The following is a 22,032-nucleotide window of genomic DNA, read 5'->3' on the forward strand; positions in this document are numbered from 1 at the left end:
CATATATGTGTGTGTGTGTGTGTGTGTGTGTGTGTGTCTGTGTGTGTGTGTACATATGTATGTATGTATGTATGTATGTATGTATGTATGTATGTATGTGACAAGGCGACTCTGGGGATCCTGCAGCAATTAGGAGAAGCATATATAAAAACTTTAATCATTATAAAAAATAGAAAAAGTCAGTATTAAAAACAAAAGGATTAAATATTTAAATATAATGCATCTTTTCTCCCTTTCTTTCCCACCCCCAGCCAAGATCCAGTCATGACACGCAGCCCAATGATCCCTCTACAGTTGCCCCCGAAACTTTATTTTTCCATCACTCCAGAGGTCAAGCGTGACCTTGAGCGTGCAAAGCAGAACCTGGATGTGTGAGTAAGCAGGGCGTGTGCTCCGGGGTGGCCTTCTTTCGGTAACACACCTTGTCAGTCCCACTGGAGGGGTGGAAAATACAGGTAGTCCTCGACTTACAAATGGTTCATTTAGTGACCATTCAAGGTTACAGCGGCACTAAAAACAGTGATTTGAGACTGTTTTTCACACTTACAACCCCTGAAGCATCCCCATGGCCACGCAATCAAAATTCAGAAACTTAGCAACTGACTCGTCTTTATGACTGTCGCAGTGTCCTGGGGGCACGTGATCCCCTTTTCTGACCTTCTGACAAGCAAATTAATGGGGAAGCCAGATCCACTTAACAACCGTGTTGGTAACTTAAAACAACTGCAGCGATTCACTTAACAACTGTGGCAAGAAAGGTTGTAAAAACGGGGCAAAATTCACTTAAACGTTTCACTTGGCAACAGAAATTTTAGGCTCAGTTATGGTCGTAAGTCAAGTTATACCTGATTCCTTTATTTCTTGCTCCTGGAACTTTTTTTTTAATTGGATTGATTATGTGCCATTAAGTCATTGTTGACTCTTATCAGTCATATAGATAGGTATTTTTTTCCACAATGAACTGCCCCCAGTCAGGTCCTTCAGCTCTTCCTATAATGCCTCCATCGCCACTCGTAACGGAGTCCATCCATCTTGTTGGTCATCCTCTTCTCTTTTCTTCCAACTTTCCAAACATAGCCTTTGGGGTTTTTTCTAGACAGGTGACTTTATCTCCCAAAAGAGTTAATTTTAGTTTTCCTAATTTGTTGGTGTTTTATTTTGTGGCGGCAGACTTCCCTCTTTGGTTGCTTTTCATTAAAATACTGTAATGTCAAACAAATGTAAAAAAAAAAAGTCTATGGGGCAGGGTGTCAAGACCGATTCACCTAGATGTTTTGCTCATATCTTGACAATGGAATGCAAAGGTGGGGAGGGATGGTGTCTAGGCACCCAAAAGCCAAGGCCATGGATGAAGGAGAAGTGGACTCTTCCCCTAACAAGCAGAAATATTACTATTCGACAATGTAAACACCCGGTGGGTGGGGAAGTCTGTCGTTTACCTAAGCAAGCCTTTGAGGGGAAAAAGCAGAGCTGGTTTTGCTTTCTTCTATGCCAATGTAAACATTCAGTAAAGTATTATACTCTTGGTAAAGTCATATCTCAGGAGTTTCCCTTTCTGGAAATGCCAACTGGACAGTTGACACAGGGAGCATGGTGGGTGGGCGGGCCTCAGGAGAGGATGATGCCATAAGTATCCCATCGAGGCCTGCAGGAGAGGATCTGGCACTGCATCTGACACTGCATCTGCAAACATGGCCTGAGCTCTGAGCCTCTCTCTTTCTCTGTTCAGCCTGATCAGTGACCTGGACATCCGCTGTTTCACCTATGACGGCTTTGGAAAGGAGTTTCTCAAAAACCAAAGCTTGAGTCCCGACTCGGTCGTCCAAGTAGTGCTGCAGTTGGCGTATTACAGGTGAGCTGGCAGGTGCTTGGAGGGATGCTTGGAGAAGTGGGAGGCCGAGGGTGGGGTCCGCAACCTTGAAACAAGGTTGTTTTTTTTAGATGCAGATGGATTGCAGGTGGATTTTCGGGGGGTGGGGGTGGGGTGCGAGAAAGAGTGGCTGTCCTGGTTCCGACAGATGAAACTCTTCTAAGAACTTCAAGGCACTGTTTAACTTAAAGAGTCTTTATTTGAGTTGCATAGCATCGGCATGTACGTGGTTGAAGCCGAAATCTGAATTCCCCTCCCCTGAGCACATAGTATCAAAGCACAGTTCCCTCCCTTAATTAACAGTCATAAATCACATTCTCCAATTAGTTTGAAATGCAGGCTTTCCCTCCAGTTCTCCAGCCCGCCATTCCTTATCATCTCTTCTTTCAAAAGACCCTGAATTGTTATGTCTAACTAACTCCCATCACATTCCTCCTCCTCCCCCAGTATCATCTAATTCTAAGAGTAAAGCATAGGAAAGAAAAAGGCTGCATCTCCCTGTGTTGTCAAAGCAAGAACATCCGATGTTACCAGCCTTGACAGTGGCATTGGGTCCCTTAGAAACGAGCCAAAAGTCAGTTGCTTTTATAGAGGGTGGGAACACTTTGATTGGGAGCCACCCAGAGCTGGTTGACAGATCAGCAGCTAATAAAACATTTTAAGTAAAATACACGTAGTCCTCGACTTACAATAGCCCATTTCGCGACTTTTAAAAGTTACAGTGAAAGTGAAAAAAGTGACCTGTGACCTTTTTTTCACACTTAACGACCATTGCAGCATCCCCCATGGTCACGGGATCAAAATTTGAATGCTTGACAACTGACTCACACTTACGGCGACTGCAGTGTCCCAAGGGTCATGGGATCACCCTTTGCGACCTCCTGAAGAGCAAAGTCGCTGGGGAAGCCGCTTAACAGTTGTGTTACTGACTTAACAACTGTAGGGGTTCACTTGACAGTTGTGGCAAGAAAGGGTCATAAGATGGAGCCAAACTCGCTTAACAGCTGTCTCGCTTCACAACAGAATTTTGGGGGGCTCCATTATGGTCGTAAAAGGGACGCGGTGGCTCAGTGGGTTAGGACACTGAGCTTGTCGATCAGAAGGTCGGCAGTTTGGTGGATCAAATCCCGAGTGCCGCGTAACAGAGTGAGCGCCTGTTACTCGTCCCAGCTTCTGCCCACCTAGCAGTTCGAAAGCACGTAAAAATGCAAGTAGTAAAATAGGGACCACCACGGTGGGAAGGTAACAGCGTTCCGTGCGCCTTTGGCGTCTAGTCATGCCGGCCACATGACCACGGAGACGTCCTCGGACAAGCGCTGGCTCTTCGGCTTTGAAACGGAGATGAGCACCGGCCCCTAGAGTCGGAAACGACTAGCACGCATGTGCGGGGGAACCTTTACCTTTACCTTTATTATGGTCGTACGTTGAGGACTACCTGTAAAACCAAACATTACCTAGGGGCGTGGGGCATAAAAAAAAAAAGATTGGGAACCCCTAATGTAAGGAAAGCCACAGGTTGGTGGCCAAGCTAGTGATAACTAAACAAAGCGGGAGGGGGATCTGCTTTTGTCCATGTTGGTGTCTGTGGAGATTCTCAGTCATCCAGGTCATAGTTTGTCCCAAAGGTGCTATTTTCATGAGGCAACTGGACTTCCCCCCACTCTTTGAAGATGTTTCGCTTCTCATCCAAGAAGCTTCTTCTGCTCTGACTGGATGGTGGGGAATGGAAGGATTTATATTCCTCGCAGACAGCTGGCCATTTGCATTCTTTTAGAGAATGTCCTCAGGGTCACCTGAGTAGCAAATGGGTGTGGAGCCTTCTTGGAACTACTGAAAGGACTGTGTAGTAGACTGAAGATAGATGATGTCGTATCCCTCCCCCCCTCTGTTGAGAGAAGTCTGCTCAATTTTGACATAGATGGCCTCTTCGAGCCCTCTTTCAAACCAGCAGTCAGTCCTCTCTATCCAAAATGTGGACTCTCCAAAAGGTGGATTGACACAGATAAGCCTCCAAGTGGCAGCACCGACTCTCCAAAAGAATGCAAATGACCGGCTGTCTACAAGGAGTATAAATCCTTCCATTCCCCACCATCCAGTCAGAGCTGAAGAAGCTTCTTGGATGAGAAGCGAAACGTCTTCAAAGGGGGGGGGATTTAAGTAGTCCAGTTGCCTCCTGAAAAAGCACTTTTGAGTTGTCCATGTAGGGCAGGGGTCTTCAAACTTGGCCCTTTTATGACTTGTGGACTTCAACTCCCAGAATTCCTCAGCCAGGCACGCTGGCTGAGGAATTCTGGGAGTTGAAGTCCACAAGTCATAAAAGGGCCAAGTTTGAAGACCCCTGATGTAGGGTTTCTCACCAACAAGGCATAACTCTGGTGGTACACACAAGAGTGTATTACAACTGACCTCTTTCCCTCTCCTAGAGCACACGGGCAATTGTGTCCCACCGCAGAGTCAGCCTCACTTCGTCGCTTTCATCAGGGCCGGTCAGAAATCATACGCTCTGCTACCTCGGCCGTGCTGGCCTTTGCCCAGGCCATGGCTGATGAGAAGTGCCAGGTATTCAGCTTTCCAACTTGGTTTGTTTGTTTGTTTGTTTGTTTTAAGGCTGTGGGGATAACCCACTTCATCAAGTCCCCCCAGGATCTTGATGTAGGCTTGCTGAGAGAGAGTGCTTGAGCTCTGCACTCGGCTCTCGGTCAGTATTCAGTTATCTCTCCAAAAAGAGGTTGATAGTAATTGAGTCAAGTGTCTTTGTGCTTCCAGTGATAATTCCTAGAAGAATAGAATTGTGGAACTGGAAGAATTGCAGGGATCATCCTGTCCAAGCTTCTGCAACTGCAGAAAAGTTGGTTAAACCATTTTTGAGAAGTGACAATCCAGTTTTTTTTGTTTTTTAAAAACAACTTCAGAGATGGAAAAGCTACAACCCACCCACCCCCCAATATGATAACAGAATAACAGAGTTGGAAGGGACTTTGGAGGTCTTCTGGTCCAACCCCATACTCAAGCAGGAAACACTATACCACGGGTCGGCCACCCGTGGCTCTGGAGCCGCATGTGGATCTTTCAGCCTTCTCCTGCGGCTCCCAGCCATTTGCAGAGAGACAGAGAGAGGCACTTACGCTTCTCTTCTCTCTCTCTCTCTCTCTCTCTCTCTCTCTCTCTCTCTCTCTGTGTGTGTGTGTGTGTGTGTGTGTGTGTGTGTAACTCACACTGTTCTCCGAGAAGCTGACATACTTATTGGGCGGGGCTCCTGCCTTTGCTGCATCTCCGCAGGAAGCAGCAGGAGAGCCAGCCCAATAAGAATGTGTGTCAGCGTGTCCAGAACAGTGTGAAGCCAACTTGCCAGGTGAGCAGAAGAGAGAGGGAGAGAGAACTCATGCACAGCAGCCTCTATTTCTTTTTAATTAAACTCTTCAATCAAGTTCTTCCCCTCGCTTGTGCGAGAGAGTTTTGCAGTTCCCATTGTTTTTTCCCCCTCTGGGAAATGGGTCCAAGTGGCTCTTCGAGTATTTAAGGTTGCCGACCCCTGGCCTATCCCATTTCAGACAAATCAGAGCCAATTGTTTTGGAAGCAGCCTTCAGCTTTAACCTGCCTTGTTCAAAATGCTTCTTTGGAATGTAAAACTTTGGTTTGCAGCTGTTCACAATTTTTCTTTCTGTCTGATGGTGTCAAAGAGTTTTGCTTCTGTCAAGGGGCAGCGTGGCTGTGCTGTGCTTAGGGCATCAGTTGGTGAAAGTGCCAGGTTATAAGTGGGGAGATCTGGGTTCTCGTTCCCCTCTAAGCCACAGAAGCTCTCTGGGGGACTCATTCATTTATTTTATTCAAACCAGAATAACAGAGTTGGGAGGGACACCTTGGTGGTCTTGTAGTCCAAACCCCTGCTCAAGCAGGAAACCCTACACCATTCCAGACAAATGGTTGTCTGGTCTCTTCTTAAAAACCACCAGTGTTGAAGCCCTCACAATGTCTGGAGGTGTTCTGTTCCAGCCTACTACCGGCCCTGCAGAAAAGCCAGGGACAACCCCTTTACAAAAGGCAAAAGGCTGGAAGTAAGCCCGCCAAATTTATTTACACAAAACAGATCCAAAACAGAGCAAACTGAGCAAAACAAAATATGAACCACTAAAACAGGAGCTATTCAAAAGGTTGCCTTCAGCAAACCAGCCCTCCCACACATTCCCCTTTTAAACAGTTCAAGGCGTGACTTCTCTCTGCCTCCTTCCGAGGTGCCCCATTGCCTTCCTGTGTTTACTCCTGATTGACTGCCTCCTGCGTCGGGCGTCCTTGAACAGAGCCAGCTGTGGGTCATCTTCATCCACGCTGTCAGGCTCACACAGCTGGGTCTGCGTAGTAACCAGATGGGAGGGGCCTGGCTGAGAGCTCTGCGAAGCCTCAGAACTGTCCTCTGCAGGCTCTCCAAACCCCTCCTCCTCCTCCTCCTCCTCCTCCTCCGAATCGTCGGGCCCAACTGCCGAACCCACAGGTTGACCCTGAATCACAACAGGAGGCACGTCGTTCCACTGATTAATTGTTCTCACTGTCAGGAAATTTCTCCTCACTTCTAGGTTGGTTCTTGTCCTCGTGTCATTGAGTAGAATGAAGGATCGTTCCAGGCAAGGAATGGTACCCCAATTATTGAAAGACATTCTACCTTGTTTGCTCAGCGTATTTGAGGGCCTTCAGATGCATTCCTGAATTAGTTCATATGGGGTGGAAGTTGATTCTGCCAATCCTGTTAGTTTCTGTATGCGAAGAGGTCCGTTATTTTTTTCCCTTCAAGAAGTCTTGGCCTTGTTGTGACCTTGGTCACTGGGACAAGTAGGAAAGTCTACTGTTACCTATGACAATCTCTTTTCCATGCAGCTGAAATTAAGAACACAGGTAATCCTTGACTTATGACCATAATTGAACCCAGAATTAGGGTTATAAGTCATGCTGGTCGTTAATTGGGTCGCCATGCGATTGTGTCTGTTTTTACAAACTTCTTGGTGGTCATTAAGTAAATGCAGCAGTTGTTAAGCGAACGCAGAGGTCTTTAAGCAAATCCATTGTCTGAAAAGGTTGGGGTTGTTTTGCCAGAAACCAGAAGTAAACAACCTTTTCTGGCAAAAAAAAAATGTAAATCACGGTTCCATGATTACAGGATGCTGTAAATGGCCATAAATGTGGGTTGGTTGCTCAGCGCCCAAAATGTGATCACATTATGTGACTGCAGGGTGGTAGTGGCGGCAGCCCTCAGAACTTTGTATTTTGATCATAACTCGCCCTGGAGACGTTCCTCCTAACGGTCGCTAAACTGGTCATAAGTCAAGGACTACCTCTACCCTTGTCAACATTTAGATTTCTCTAAATACTGGTAGTCCTCCACTTCCAACACTTCATTTACTGACCATTCAAAGTTACAACAGCCCTGGAAAAAGCGGCTTATGACCATTTTTCACACGTAGGACCTTTGCAGCATCCCCATAATCACGTGATCCAAATTCAGATGTCCGGCATGGAGGTCATGTGATCACCTTTTGTGATCATCTGACAAGCAAAGTCAATGGGGGAGCCGGATTCATGTAACAACCGGTTACTAACTGATCAGCTCCAGTGATTCAGTTAACAACTGTTTTAATAATGTTTTAATAATTTTAATTTTTGTATCTAGTTTTTTATGTATTGCCCTGTTCACCGCCCTGAGTCCCCTGGGAGAAGGGCGGTATATAAATTAAATTAATAAATAAATAAATAAACTCTGGCAGGAAATGGGGCAGAACTCACTTAACAAACGTCTCACTTAGCAACAGAGATGTCGGCCTCCATTGTGGTCAAAAGATGAGGACTTCCTGAATGTTAGCAGTGAGACTTTCAATATGTACGGGTTGAACGTTTTTGTGTCTGCCTGACCTCTTCTGGTATCTAAAATCCACGTCTGTTTTTCTTTCACTAGGCCCCTGAAAGATTATCTCTCCTGAAACAAGCAGTTGAGTTCCACAGCACGCTCACAGAGCAGGTAACTATCTCCCTGTGGCTTGTTTGGTAGGGATATATTTTTTCCTAATGTCTTCAAGTGAGCCTTAAAGTGGCCAACGTTTTTCTTGGCAACATTTTCAAAAGTGGTTTGCCATTGCTGGCTTCTTACAGATGAGAAACAGTGACCGGCCTGAAGTCAACCACTTGGTTTCACACATAAGGTTTCCCCCCTCTGGGTTTTACCCTTCTAGTTGTAACCGACTTTAGGGGCAGTGCTCATCTCCGTTTCTTAAGCCAAAGGGGCAGCAGCACTGTCGCGAAGGTATTTTCCACGGTCATGTGGCTAACATAACATCATGCTGCAGCACAAAGTTTATGGCAAAACAAGAAATGCTGTTACTTTCCTGCATGCTTATTATATGTGGTACCTATTCATCTACTCGCGTATGTACACTTTCCAACTGCCAGGCTGGCAGGAGCTGGGACAAGTGATGGGAGCTCACTGTCTTGAGGCACTCAGGTCTTGAACTGCCGAGCTATAGATCTTTAACAGTTTAAAGACTCGGTGTCCTAACCGCTGAGCCACCTTGTCCCTTATTTCAGGGGTCCCCAATCCCCGCTCCGTGGACCAGTACGGGGCCGTGGCATGCCAGCCACCCGGCCACACAAACAAGCAAAGCCCCATCCGCGAGATGCAGGCAGCACATAAAACCACGCACCCTCTGGGCACGGAAAAACCTCTCTCCACGGAACCGATCCCTGGTGCCCAAAAGGTTGGGGACCTCTGCCTTATTTCATGCTTAAGGCAAGACTAAAATTTAAAGTTTCCCCATTTTTAGCCCAACACCTTTAACCACCACACAATCCCGGCTCACCGATATGAATTGCTGACCCTCAAATCTTCAGGGTTGGCCCTGTTCTGCAGAAATAATTTTGGAATGTCACCTTCTCTAGGACAATGAATGACAGCAGTATTTTTGGCAAGGGAAATGGAACAAATGATGGGAGGTTTATTTATTTATTAATGAAATAGTTATTTACTAGTTTAGAGCAGTGTTTCCCAACTTTTGAGATGGGGATTTCAACCTCCAGAACTCCCTAGTCAGCCATGTTGGCTAGAGGATTCTGGGAGTTGAAATCCCTAAAAGTTGCCAAGTTTGTAGAACCCTGATTTAGTGCGTTGAGCATATGAGTTCAAACCACTTTCCAGTGATAGCTGATTTTGTGTAATGTCTTGCAGGCTCTGAATGGGCAAGGCATCGACTGCCATTTGCTTGGGCTGAAAATGGAGTCCATAGCAGATGGTTTCCACGTGCCCGAGCTTTTTATGGATATTTCCTACACCATGGCTTCATACTGGAAACTCTCCACAGGGCAGGTACAGATAACCAGCTGCAAATTTGTACTTCTTTGCTATAACCCTGTAGTACTCAGTTTATGGTATTTACTCCGTACAGGTAGTCCCTGTTTGGTGACAGTCTTGGATAGCGATCATTGGCAAATACATTGATAATGAATGCTAATAAAAGATTCATTTTCCTACCACAAAAGACAGTGTGAAACTGATTAAGCTCTGGTCAGTTTCAGGCAGCAATTGTGAGACAAGGCTGCTGAGAAAAACAGCTCAGGAAGAGATTCCTTGCTTAGGCAAGGAGATTGTAAGAGAGAATTTTATTTGAGTGAGATGGCAGCAACCAAGGATCTCCGTGCATTTCTCTCTTTCTCTCTCTGAGTGTCGCATCTTCATTTAGCAACTATTTTATTTAATGATTGAGTCATTGGAACCAATTGCAGCCACTAAATGAGGACTATCGTTCATTTATTTATATCCTACCTTTATTATTTTTGCAAATAACTCAAGACAGCAAAAATATCCAACACACCTTCTTTCTCCTATGTTCTCCACAACAACAGCTCTACTATTTTGGTTTTCTTGCAGTTACAAGCAAGATTCTTCATAAATTGTATCCCTGCTCTTAAGTTTTTGCACCAAAATATGACCTTCAAAAGCATCATAATGTTGTCCATGTTTTGTATTCCCATAGGGTCTCTGTGACCGTTTTACCTCTTAAGCGCTATGGAAATACAGAACAGGACCTTATCAGTGATGGCACCTTGACTGTGCCTTATTCTTCCCCCAGAGACCTGCAACATGATTTTTCGCCTTTTCCTTCAAGAGCAATTTCCTTCCCCTCTTCCCATTCTCTTCCCTTGAGAGAACTGTGCTGGGAAAGAAGGATGATTTTGGAGTTGTTCATCTGAATGCAGTTCCTACCTTCAGTAGCTTTTTTTTTTAAAAAATCCCAGCCAAGAACACAGCCAAAGCAATAGCATTTAGGCTTATACACTGCCCCACAGTGCTTAACAAAACTCTCTGGGTGTTTTACAATGTAAGCATTATTTGCATATTGTCCCCAACAATCTGGGTCCTCATTTTACCAACCTCGGGACAATGGAAGGCCGAGTCAATCTTGAGCCAGTCAGGATCGAACTGCTGGCTGTGGGCAGACTTAGCCTTCAATACTGCATTCTAACCACTGCGCCACCAGGGGTCTCGTATTCAGATGTTTTTTTGATCCCGGTTACTTTTGTCTTTCAGGTTGCTTCCCGCACGGACTGCATCATGTGTTACGGGCCCCTCGTGCCTGACGGCTATGCTGTTTGCTACAACCCTTTGCCTTTCCATATTAATTTTGCTATCACCGCTTTCAACTGCTGTGAGGAAACCAATGCCACTTACTTAGCCAGCAACATCCAGAACGCCCTGGCTGATGTGCGGGACTTGTTGGGAAACTTTGGAGAGGGCCACCCTGAAAGACTTTGAGAAATATTTTGAACTTCACTTCAGACTTCAACATGACTGAAGGCATCTCTCTAGTTTGGCTAACAGATGACCCTATCTTTGAGAAATCCCCAATCTCTTCCTTGCCTTCCTTTGGCCCAAAATTTGGGATGCAGCATCCTTCAGCATTCCTAATCTGCAATGTCCTTTGCCAGCCCTAGCAGGATTTGTGGGAAAGTGGCTGTCTTGATATAAATATATATATATAAATATATACATACATCTTCTAAATGCAAGATCAGATCTAATTTATTTCCAGAATAAAGAAATTTAAAACACAAATGCCACAGGAAAACTCCTGACTTAATTTCTTCTTTAGATCAGTGACTTAAAAAAAAATATGACTGAGATGCTGGTCCATTCCAAACTGGCATTTATAGTGTAGTGAAATAATAATAATAATAATAATAATAATAATAATAATAATAATAATAATAATAATAATAATAATAATAATAATAATAATAATAATAATAATAATAATAATAATAATAATAATAATGTAATAAAAGTTGGAAGGGACCTTGGAAGTCATGTAGTCCAGGGGTAGACAACCTTGGCTCTTTTATGACTTGTGGACTTCAACTCCCAGAATTCCTGAACCAGCAAGTCCCCGAGTCATAAAAGAGCCAAGGTTGCCTACCCCTGGTCTAGGAGATCTCAAACTGAAAATCAAGAACCCCAAATTAATTATAAGGGAGGTGCAAGAGAAAATATAAGAGAAAAAGAGAGTGCTTCAAAATAGGACAAATGAAGAAGAAATGGATGTTTTGTAGATTGTAAGCCGCCCTGAGTCTTCGGAGAAGGGCGGGATATAAATGGGATTTTTTTAAAAAAAATTAATCCAATGCTTCCCAAAGTAGCATACATTACTCTAACTTGGATAAAAATGAATTTTTCTTTGCTGACTCAGGAATTCTGGGAGTAGAAGTCCACGAGTCATAAAAGAGCCAAGGTTGCCCACCCCTGTCCTAGACTAAATGGGTAGAAATGCCCATGGAACCATCAACAGAGATGTGGCGGCCAAGTGGTTACAATGGAGTATTGCAGGCAAACTCTGCCCGCTGCCAGGAGCTCGAGCCCGACTGGGTCAAGGTTGGCTTAGCCTTCTATCCTTCCAAGGTGGGTAAAATGAGGACCCAGATTGTTGGGGGCAAACTGCTTAGAGAGGGCTGTAAAGCAGTGGCCCCCAACCTTTTGGGTACCAGGGACCGGTTCAGTGAAGAGAAGTTTTTCTGCAGACCTGAGGTGACATGGTTTCATGTGCTGCTTGTATCCCATGGATGGGGCTTCACTTCTTTGCGCGGCCCACTTTCTGGCCTGTCATGACCTGGTGCCAGTCCACAGACCAGGAATTACGGACCCCTGCTGTAAAGCGCTATAAAGCGGTATATAAGTGCTATTGCTATCCGAGATGTGGGGGTGTAGTTCTGACCCTCAGAGGATGGCAATTAGGAGCTGGGTTATAATATCCTGTCCTGTGTCTGATGTAAATTATGGCTTGGCAAAGCTTTTCTCTGATTGGGCCCTGTTGTTTGAAATTCTGCAAGATTTCAGCATTCCTGTCCGAAGGAGAGAGAAGGCTCCAGCGAGTACTTCGTTTTTAATATTTATTGCCCTGTACACCGCCCTGAGTCCTTCGGGAGAAGGGCGGTATAAAAATTTAATAAAGAAATAAAGAAATTGCATGAGATTTAGCAGTGTTGAGAGAATTTGAATGATTTTTTTAAAAAAAAAATCCCCCCCCCCCCAATTTTTTTATTACAGAAGTGCACAGGCACCATCCTGAGGCGTCTGAAAGGAACTGGCATGTGTCGTTCCTGTTTTCTGCTCTGATAAATGGAGCCTCAGTTCAATTTAGGGCTTCTTCCAAGGGGCTTGTCTTTGAGATTTTCTGCTGCGTTTCTCAGAAGAGAGAGAGGAAAAAAAACGAGCAATCTTTAGACTAACCCCAAACTCCTGAAGAGATGTTGAGCCTGTCTCTTTCGCTGCAATCTGTTGGGAGAACTTGCTGGAATTGAGATACTGATAGATGTAGAATCAGATTCTTTTGGAGTGTGTGCGCCTTCAAGTCAATCTTGATTCTTGGCAACTTCATGGAGAGGTTCATGCCGTTTCCTTGGTAACATTGCAGAAGTGGTTTGCCATTCTTTTCTTCTGGTGTGTATGTGTGTATGTGTGTGTGTATATATATATATATATATATATATATATATATATATATATATATATATATATATATATATATATGTAAATTATTCAAATTGCTAATAAAGAATTTAGGGAGGCTGATATGATCATTTCGAACTTCTTATGTTCTCATCAGTCAGTCATACCCTTTTTATCTGAGATTCGAACCTGGGCTGATTATATATTAGGCAGTTATTTTAACTTCCTGAGCCGCCACAGGTTCGTTCTCTCTTTATTAGCTAGGAAGCAAGGGAGATATATGTGTTAAGTATTTGTCAAGCCTTTTGAATACACCTTGCTAATTAAATCTTTCTTTCCTGTTTTGGCCTAACCCAAGGCTATCCACAGGATATAGTCACAACTTATGACAGCTCATTATTTGTGTAAATTATTCAAATTGCTAATAAAGAATTTAGGGAGGCTGATATGATCATTTCGAACTTCTTATGTTCTCATCAGTAAGTCATATATATATAACTTCTTAGATTAGAACTGAGAGTTGGTGAATGCCCAGAGTCCCCCAGCTGCCTGCCATGGCTAGACGGTCAGTCTCACTGCTCACAGGACATCACATTCACAAATATATGTAATAGCAACAGCATTTAGACTTATATACCACTCCACAGTGCTGTGCAGCCTTCTCTAAGCAGTTTACAAAGTCAGCACATTGCCCCCCCCCCCAACAAACCCAGTTCTCATTTTACCCACCTCAGAAGGATGGAAGACAGTCAACCTTGAGCGGTCAGGATCAAACTCCTGGCATTTGGCAAGTTAGCCTTCAATACTGCACTTTAACCTATGCGCCACCAAGGGTCTTGAGCCGTAATTCTCAATTTACGACCATTTAACGATTGTTCAAAGTTAAGACAGTCTTTCAACTGGGTCTCACATGATGGTTGCAGCGTCCCTGCAGTCACATGATCAAAATTTCATGCACTTGGCAACTGGTACGTATTCATGATGGCTGCATTCTCCTGGGCTCAGATTATTGACAGTTTGTGCTGCCCCTCTCACTCACACACACATGCAACTGTGGCTTAGTGAGTTTACTAATATTCTTCAGCAATTCCCTTCACTAAAATCCCAGAAATGTCCCAATCAAGTCCAGCTATGAGTAGACCAAGTTTAGTCCACAGAGCAATACCAATAGCAATAGTGCTAAGACTTACATACCACTTCACAGTACTTTACAGCTCTCTTTAAGTGGTTTACAGAATCAGCACATTGCCCCCAACAATCTGGGTCCTCATTTTACTGATCTTGGAAGGATGGAAGGCTGAATCAACCTTGAGCCGATGAGCATCAAACTGCCGAACTGCTGGCAGCCAGCAGAAGCAGCCTGCAGTACTGCATTCTAACCACTGTGCCAATGGCCCAATAGTTCACCAAGCACTTGAAAGTTGCTTCCTTGATTGTAAGTAATACTTAATTGTAAGTAATACTCAAGCAATGCCCCAATCAAGAAACTGCCTAAGAGCCATTAGTAAACAGCCCAACCAAAGAATCCGTAAGACTGCCCCCACCCACCCAGACAGGTAAGACACCAGAATATAAACCGACAGCAAACCCCACTCCTTACTAGCACTGATGATGTTACCTAGTTAGGTAATGAAACGTCTGCAAGAAAACAAGCTAGCCCAGAGAGCACCAAGGTCCCCTAACCTTAAAGTGGCTTGTTCATCAGAGCCTGCATTAAAATATCTCATGGGCTGTTGGATCCTCTACAGTGTATACACCCTACACACACACACAAAAGGACAAATGGGAGAGGGAAGACAGATTGCAACATATCTGAGAGCTGAGAAAGAGAACATCTCTTGGTACTGAGAAATTATATTAAACCATGATGTCAGATTGACAGCCTTTGGTGCTATATTTCAAATGGGGGTGACAGTCAAAATGGGAGGCTGGTTATTTTTTGTGGTTGTTACTTTCATTTTTATGGCTCTGTGGTGCTCCAGCTGTGTGGTTCATGAGATCAAAAAGGGCTGACTTCTGCAAATTACCTTGAGCATAAATGACCAGGCTCCAATTATTCTAAGTTGGACATATTCTCTGAAGACCCAGCTGTCTGGAGAAGGCTCAAATGCTGGGAATGGTGGAAGCAAGAGAAGACCAGTAGCAAGTGAAGAGTTTCAATTACAGTGGGGATGGGGGCCTCTGGAAGTGGAACGGGACAACTCGACGCAGCCAACTTGTCACGCGACATCTCACTGTGGGACAGCTTGCCTTGGGGCAATTTAACAATTCAATGTAATTATTTAAAATGAATTAAAAATATATTAATTTTTGTCCATATTTAATGTCCCTCTTTTGGCATCCTTTCTTTTAATGATTCTATTCCACCATTTCTTTGATATTGGTGTATCTCTTGTCCCACAGCTAGTTGTACAGTGACAAGTTGGCCGTGGTGAGAGTTGTCCCGTAGTGAATTGGCTGAGGCAAGTTGGCCGTGGTGATCTGGGCAGCTGAAAGACCAGGTTAGGAGCAGATCAACATTAAGAAAAGCTATTTATGTGGTTGCTAGGAGCTGAGAATGACTTGATGGCACACAATCATCATTTGTCCCCAAACCAGACGAAAATATGGGAGGCTAGGGAGTACAGACTAGCCTCCCATAATTGCAACTAGTTCCATTGGCAGCCACTTTTTAAAGAAAGGAAATCCCCCCACAGGCATTGTGCACAAGTGTCTATAACCTCTGGAAACGTGTCCAGAATTGCTAACTTGGCCACCAGCCTCTATAAAGTTCATGCATCTGTTGAGTGTACATGAGCGTCTGTGTCTGTTACAGTAACTTCACCATCACCCACCTTTGGGCTAAGAGGGGGACTGGTCACACATAATCCAGAAGGTTTATGAAGTAGATCCAGTAGGTTTATGAAATATATGAAGAATGGTTGGAAGAATTGGGTATGTCCGGTCTAGTGAAAAAAAAGGATGACATGGTAGCAGTTTCCCAATATCTCAGCGGCTGCCACAAAGAAGAGGGAGCCAAGCTATTCTCCAAAGCACCAGAAGGCAAGACAAGAAGCAATGGATGGAAACTATCCAGGGTTGTATAAACAGAGGCATAGAATCAAGATCATGCCAAGTAATACTGCTTTATAAAGCCTTAGTAAGACCACACCTGGAATACTGCAGACAATTTTGGTCACCATATCACAAAAAAGATGTTGAGAGCTTGGGAAATATTCAGAGAACAGCAACTAAGATGATCAGGGGGCTGGAAGCTAAAACATATGAGAAATGGCTATGGGACTTGGGTTTGGCTAGTCTAAAGAAAAGAAGAAATAGGACAGACATGATAGTAGGGTCCCAGTATCTGAGGGGCTGCCACAAAGAAGAGGGGCCCAGGTTGTTCACCAAAGCACCTGATGGAAGGATGAGAAACAACAGTTGGAAACTGATCGAAGAGAGATGCAAGTTGGAATTGAGGAGAAACTTCCTGACAGCGAGAAAAAAATCAACCAGTGGAACAGCTTGCCTCCAGAAATTGTGGGCGCTCCATCACTGGAGATTTTTCAAGAAGAGACTGGACAATTACTTGTCTGAGATGGTATAGGTTCTCCTGCTTGAGCAGGGGGTTGGACTAGAAGACCTCCAAGGTCCCTTCCAGCTTCTATTCTATTCTATTCTATTCTATTCTATTCTATTCTATTCTATTCTATTCTATTCTATTCTATTCTATTCTATTCTATTCTATTCTATTCTATTCTATTCTATTCTATTCTAGGAGAGAACCAAGAACTAAGGAGAAATTTCTTAACAGCGAGAACAATTAATCAATGGAATGGCTTGCCTTCAGAAGTTGTGGGTGCTCCATCATTGGAAGCTTTTAAGAAGAGATTGGACAGATTTGTCTGAAATGTAATAGGGTCTCCTGCTTGAGCAGGCGGTTGGACTAGAAGACCTCCAAGGTCCCTTCCAACTCTTGTTATTCTGTTTCCAGTGGCTGAAAGTGGACTAGAAGCTGGGTCACCCAGTCCAGCTCCTTCAGTATCACCCCTTGCCAGTACCTTTAAACACAGCACATGGAGGAAATTCTTACCTACACAGGAAATAAACCATTCTATTAATTACAGCTTGGTTTCAATGGAAATAAAATGATTTTGCCATCTTGGCTCACCTACTTCTCTGCCTACCCTTGGCTTGGAGGTTGTCAGCCCTGTAATGTATTGGGCTTGCTTGTTAACACCACGTGGTAACGGCTGGTAGGCTGTTTGAGCAGGGAAGCTAGCTAACGGCTCCCAGCATCTCAGACAACCTGTCTCCAGCGCTGCCATTGGTTGCCCCTAGGCGGCAATAGGTTGCTTCAAACCTATTGGCCTCCGCCTAGGGGCCAGGGTATAAATTGCTGCATCTGCAGCCCTGTTCTCTAGTTCAGATCCTGCAAGCAATAAACCATGATCGTTGCTGAACTCACTCGCCTCATCTTCATTCCTGCGCAACGAACCCAGTACACAACAAGCCCCTTAAGGCAGAGACGGATCCTCTTCTTGGCTATTGATTACAGCTTTCTTTACAACATGTTCGCTTCCCAGTCATTATCGTTGTTTTAATTGAAGCCATGTTTTTAAAACAAGGAACAAAGTAGAGTGGGGACAGAGAGCCGGGTGAAGACTTAAAGGAATTAACTCTAATTGGTGCCTGGAGACAACACCATGGGGAAATCAGGCCATTCAAAAGGAAATCAGACTGCATTTCTAAGTAGATCAACCAAGACAAAAGAGATGATCAAGGGACTTGGGTAAAGAAAGAACAAGTTCGTTGCCAGTTGCCAACGATGATGGCTCAGTCGGTCCTTTGTCCCTGTGCAGGTCTCCAGGTAGGCTAGCCCAAGTATCAAAAAAGGACCATCCCGGCCAAGTGGGACATTTGCAAAACCCTGCCACAAGGAATGGAGAACTATCAGAATGGACTGGCAAGATGGAAATGACCAATGGACAACAGAAGTTCTGCCCTTCTCTGACACATTTTTATAAACCGGATGTGGTGGTAGCTCAAAGAAGAGGTTTATTTTTCTGGGGTTTGGACCACAGTCTTCCATAAAGCCCTGCTGGGAGATGGTAACGACAGAAATTGGCATTTCTTGTGCAGGTAATCCTTGACTTACGGCCATATTTGAGCCCAAAATTTCCATCGAGTGAGACGTTTGTTAAGTGAGGTTTGCCCCATTCTGCAACCTTCCATTCCCCACAGTTGTTAAGTGAATCACTGCAGTTGCTAAGTTAGTAACATGGCTGATCAGTGAATCTGGCTTCCCCCCCATTGACTTTGCTTGTCAGATGGCTGCACAGAAGATGATCACGTGACCCCAGGACACTGCAACCGTCATAAGATAGGAACCAGTCGCCAAGCCTCTGAATTTTGATCACGTGACCATGTGCATGTTGCAGTGGTTGTACGTGTGAAAAGAACAGTCATAAGTAAAAACAGTAATTGGGAGAAGGACCTTGAGCATGGCTTATTCATTTTCGGTTGACACATCGAAAGGAGGGAGGAGGGATTGCCAGGTGCTTCGCTAGACTAAATAAACTTTTGTCCCATGGGAACCAAGGTCATCGGCTGCTCCAGAGACTGCAGGCTGGACGTTGTGTAAAAAGCCCAAGAAGATGTATTGGGGGAACGTAGTTGTTTGTATAGCCTTAGGGGTGGGATTTCTTAACTTTGTATTGGGGAATTGTTACATGTGTCTTCAGACTTGGTTTCACTTTTGACATGCTGATACTTTGTAACTAATAAACATGTTCTTTGAGGAATTGCCAAGCCTGGGAGTTCTCCTTTATTTGTCTCTGTCTGTCGGAACCTTGACACCTAGTGGACGATCACTTGACTAGGAGCCAGCGGTGTGCAGCAGTAGCCAAAAAAGCTAATACAATCCTGGGTTGTTTAAACAGAGGCATAGAATCAAGAACACGGGAAGCATTAGTACTGCTTTATAAAACCCTAGTGAGATCACACCTGGAATACTTCAGCCAATTTTGGTCACCATATCACAAAAAAAGATGTTGAGAATCTGGAAAAAGTTCAGAGAAGAGCAACTAAAATGATCCAAGGCCTGGAGACTAAAACATATGAAGAACGGCTGCAGGACTTGGGTTTGGCTAGTTTAAAGAAAAGAAGAAAGGGGGGAGACATGATAGCAGTATTCCAGTATTTGAGGGGCTGCCACAAAGAAAAGGGGGTCACGTTATTCACCAAAGCACCAGAGGGAAGGATGAGAAACAATGGTTGGAAACTGATCAAAGAGAGAAACAACCTGGAATTAAGGAAAAACTTCCTGACAATGAGGACAATTAACCAGTGGAACAACTTGCCTCCAGAAATCATGGGTGCTCCATCACGGGAGATTTTCAAGAAAAGGCTACTTGTCTGGGATGGTATAGGTTCTCCTGCTTAAGCAGGGGGCTGGACTAGAAGACCTCTAAGTTTCTATTCTATTCTATTCTATTCTGTTCTGTTCTGTTCTGTTCTGTTCTGTTCTATTCTATTTCATTTTTTTGAGTGCTGTTATAACTTTGAATGGCCGCTAATTTGAACTGTTGTAAATTGAGGACTACTTTTATACTGGGCATGTGTTTTGCCATTGATCTCTTCCCCTCATGGAATAAAAATGTGACGGCAGCTTTCCATTGTTGTGTTTGAATGCCTCCCTTTTAATTTGAACACACAGGTGCAACCTCAGGAACCAATTTAAAAACATGGAACAGAATGTCTCTTGCAAGATTAAAGAAAAAAAAAGTTAATCTGGTGTTAACCAGCGCCAGCCACATGAATCAGCAAAGTAGATGCAATACACAGGATCTTTTCCTTCCCAGCCGCCTGTTAATTTCTTGAGATAATACTGATCCGTTCCTGTTCGGGAAGCATTAATTAAAAGCCTAACCACCATGAGATGATCAGCAGCAGCAGCAGCAACTCCTGCAATCCTGGAGCGCCCCAAGCCAACATGGGTAGCAGAATCCAATAATAATAATAATAATAATAATAATAATAATAATAATAATAATAATAATAATAAGAAGAAGAAGAAGAATAAGAATAAGAATAAGAATAATAAGAATAAATAATAATAATAATAATAATAATAAGAAGAAGAATAAATAAGAATAAGAATAAGAATAAGAATAAGAATAGGAATAATAATAATAATAATAATAATAATAATAATAATAATAATAATAATAATAATAATAATAATAATAATAATAATAATAATAATAATAATAATAATAATAATAATAATAATAATAATAAGAAGAAGAAGAAGAAGAAGAAGAAGAAGAAGAAGAAGAAGAAGAAGAAGAAGAAGTTGGAAGGGACCTTGGAGGTGATCTAGTCCAACCCCCTGCTCAGGCAGGAAACCTTATACCATTTCAGACACATGGCTGAGTATGAAGGGGACCCTGAAGGTCTTCTAGTCCACCACCACCCCCAGTCTCCCCACCCCACCCCCGCCCAGTGCAAGGATCCTGACGCCCTTCTGGACAAAGAGCTGTCCTCGTCACTTTCCCACGCTCCGTTGTCCTTCCCCGCGGACCCCCAGGAAGTCTTGTGAGCTTGCCACGGTGCGGGTGTGTCGGGTCGGGCCAGCGCAAACGCAGTCTGACCCTCCGGCGACCTAGCTGGGGGTGGGGTGGGGTGGGGTGGCGACCTAGCTGGGGGTGGGGTGGGGTGGGGGAGTGGGGAAGAGGAAAAGCGGCGGTGCTGGTGCTGGTGGTAGAGGCGGTTTGAGCCCAATCTCACGGGGGGGGTGGGGGTGGCCGAGGAGAGTCCGCCTGCTCCTTTCATTTGCTCCGTCCCTCCGCGCTCCATACTTGGAAACCGCATCTTCGCGAGCAAGACCGCGTGGTTCTCTCGGCGGACGCGGGGGGGCGGGGGCCCGCGCTTTGGGAGGGGGGGGCTGACGCAGAAATCCTCTCTTCCCCACCCCAGCCCTCCGCTCCCCAAATCCACCCTCGGTGGCAGCCACGTCGCCAACCAGCCGCGATGTCCTCGGAGAAAACAGGTGAAGCCCCCTCTCCCGCGCGGCAGAGACATTGGGCGGGGGGGGGGAAGGGAGGGAAGAAAAAAAAACACGCGGGGGATCGCGCGTGCGTGTCTTGCCGCGGTGGTTTCCTTCCCACCCCACCACCCAACCACCCCCCACCCCACTCCAAGCCCGGCCAAAACAAGCCGGAGCGCCCTCGGCTAGCAAAATGCCACGCGTGGATTCCCACGCAGCCCGCAGGTGCATTGGCGAGGGAGGCAGGAGAGAAGCGGTGGCGTGCACGGGATGGGTGGCGGGGATGAGAAGCGAAGGGTGCGTTTTTTTTTCACGGGTTGTCGGGAAGGAGGGCCCCCGCTGTAAATGCCCTGCGTCCGGGGAACCGGCTCCCGGTCCGCAAGAAGGCCTTGGGTCGGTGCAGCTTCATGTGTGGTGTGTGGTGTAGTTGGTTCACATGGTGTGGTAGGATGGAGGGTTTCTTGTCAGTGTGTGTTGGGGGAGGGTGTGAGAGCACGGGGGGGGGGAGGCTCAGCTAATCTCAATGTACACATGTTGTACTTTGACAATAAAGGTTTATTTATTTATTTATTTATTTATTTATTTATTTATTTATTTATTTATTTATTTATTCATCTGGAAATCTAATGATGGGGGGCGGCGGTTGTGTCTCTGCAAGGATCTGCCGCACGTGGCGTGCAGCAGATGCCACCCCTGGGAAAGTGGGGTGAGAGTGCAGAATATTGCCCGCCAAAAAAAAAAAAAAGCACCCCAGCAGGGTCTGCGAAACGAGATAAGGCCCAGGTTTTGCGGGTCCGCTGGGTTAGGCACCCCGTGCGATTTTGGCGCTTTGTCTCTCAAAGCGGCGGAAAGGCAAAGGAGCCAAGGTGTGTTGGGAGGCGAAGAGGTAGCAGCCCAGTAGTCAGATGTTTGCGGGGATGTCATGGATACAAGGGCTAGCACATGTGTACGTGGGAGAGAGAGAGAGAGATGCAACGTGCTGTGTTTGTAGGATAGGTGACACTCTCTGTGGCAAAAACCAAAAACTGCTACCTGGGCAGATCCCAAGGTGTGACTCTACGGTCCAGGTGAATGGGAGAGTTGTTGGGAAGGGCCGTTAAAGCAGGTGCAGTTGTGTATGAGATTGTGCAGGTAGGGGAGAGGGACAGTGGGATGAT

General features: G+C 44.9%; 1 protein-coding gene across 1 annotated transcript in view; it reads left to right on the forward strand.

Annotated features, from left to right (window-relative positions):
- LOC308661141 (carnitine O-acetyltransferase-like) overlaps positions 1-10,959 on the forward strand; it is a 45,236-nt gene extending 34,277 nt beyond the window's left edge. Inside the window, exons 9-14 of the mRNA XM_081315932.1 lie at positions 252-371; positions 1,730-1,852; positions 4,294-4,429; positions 7,813-7,875; positions 9,076-9,213; positions 10,435-10,959. Of these exons, the coding sequence (XP_081172058.1) occupies positions 252-371; positions 1,730-1,852; positions 4,294-4,429; positions 7,813-7,875; positions 9,076-9,213; positions 10,435-10,659 (805 nt within the window). The 3' untranslated portion in view covers positions 10,660-10,959. The remainder of the gene's footprint in view (positions 1-251; positions 372-1,729; positions 1,853-4,293; positions 4,430-7,812; positions 7,876-9,075; positions 9,214-10,434) is intronic.
- The last annotated feature ends 11,073 nt before the right edge of the window (positions 10,960-22,032 follow it).

This window comes from Vipera berus, assembly GCF_964194415.1.
Source record: "Vipera berus genome assembly, chromosome: 2".
In the NCBI taxonomy this organism is placed as follows: Eukaryota; Metazoa; Chordata; class Lepidosauria; order Squamata; family Viperidae; genus Vipera; species Vipera berus.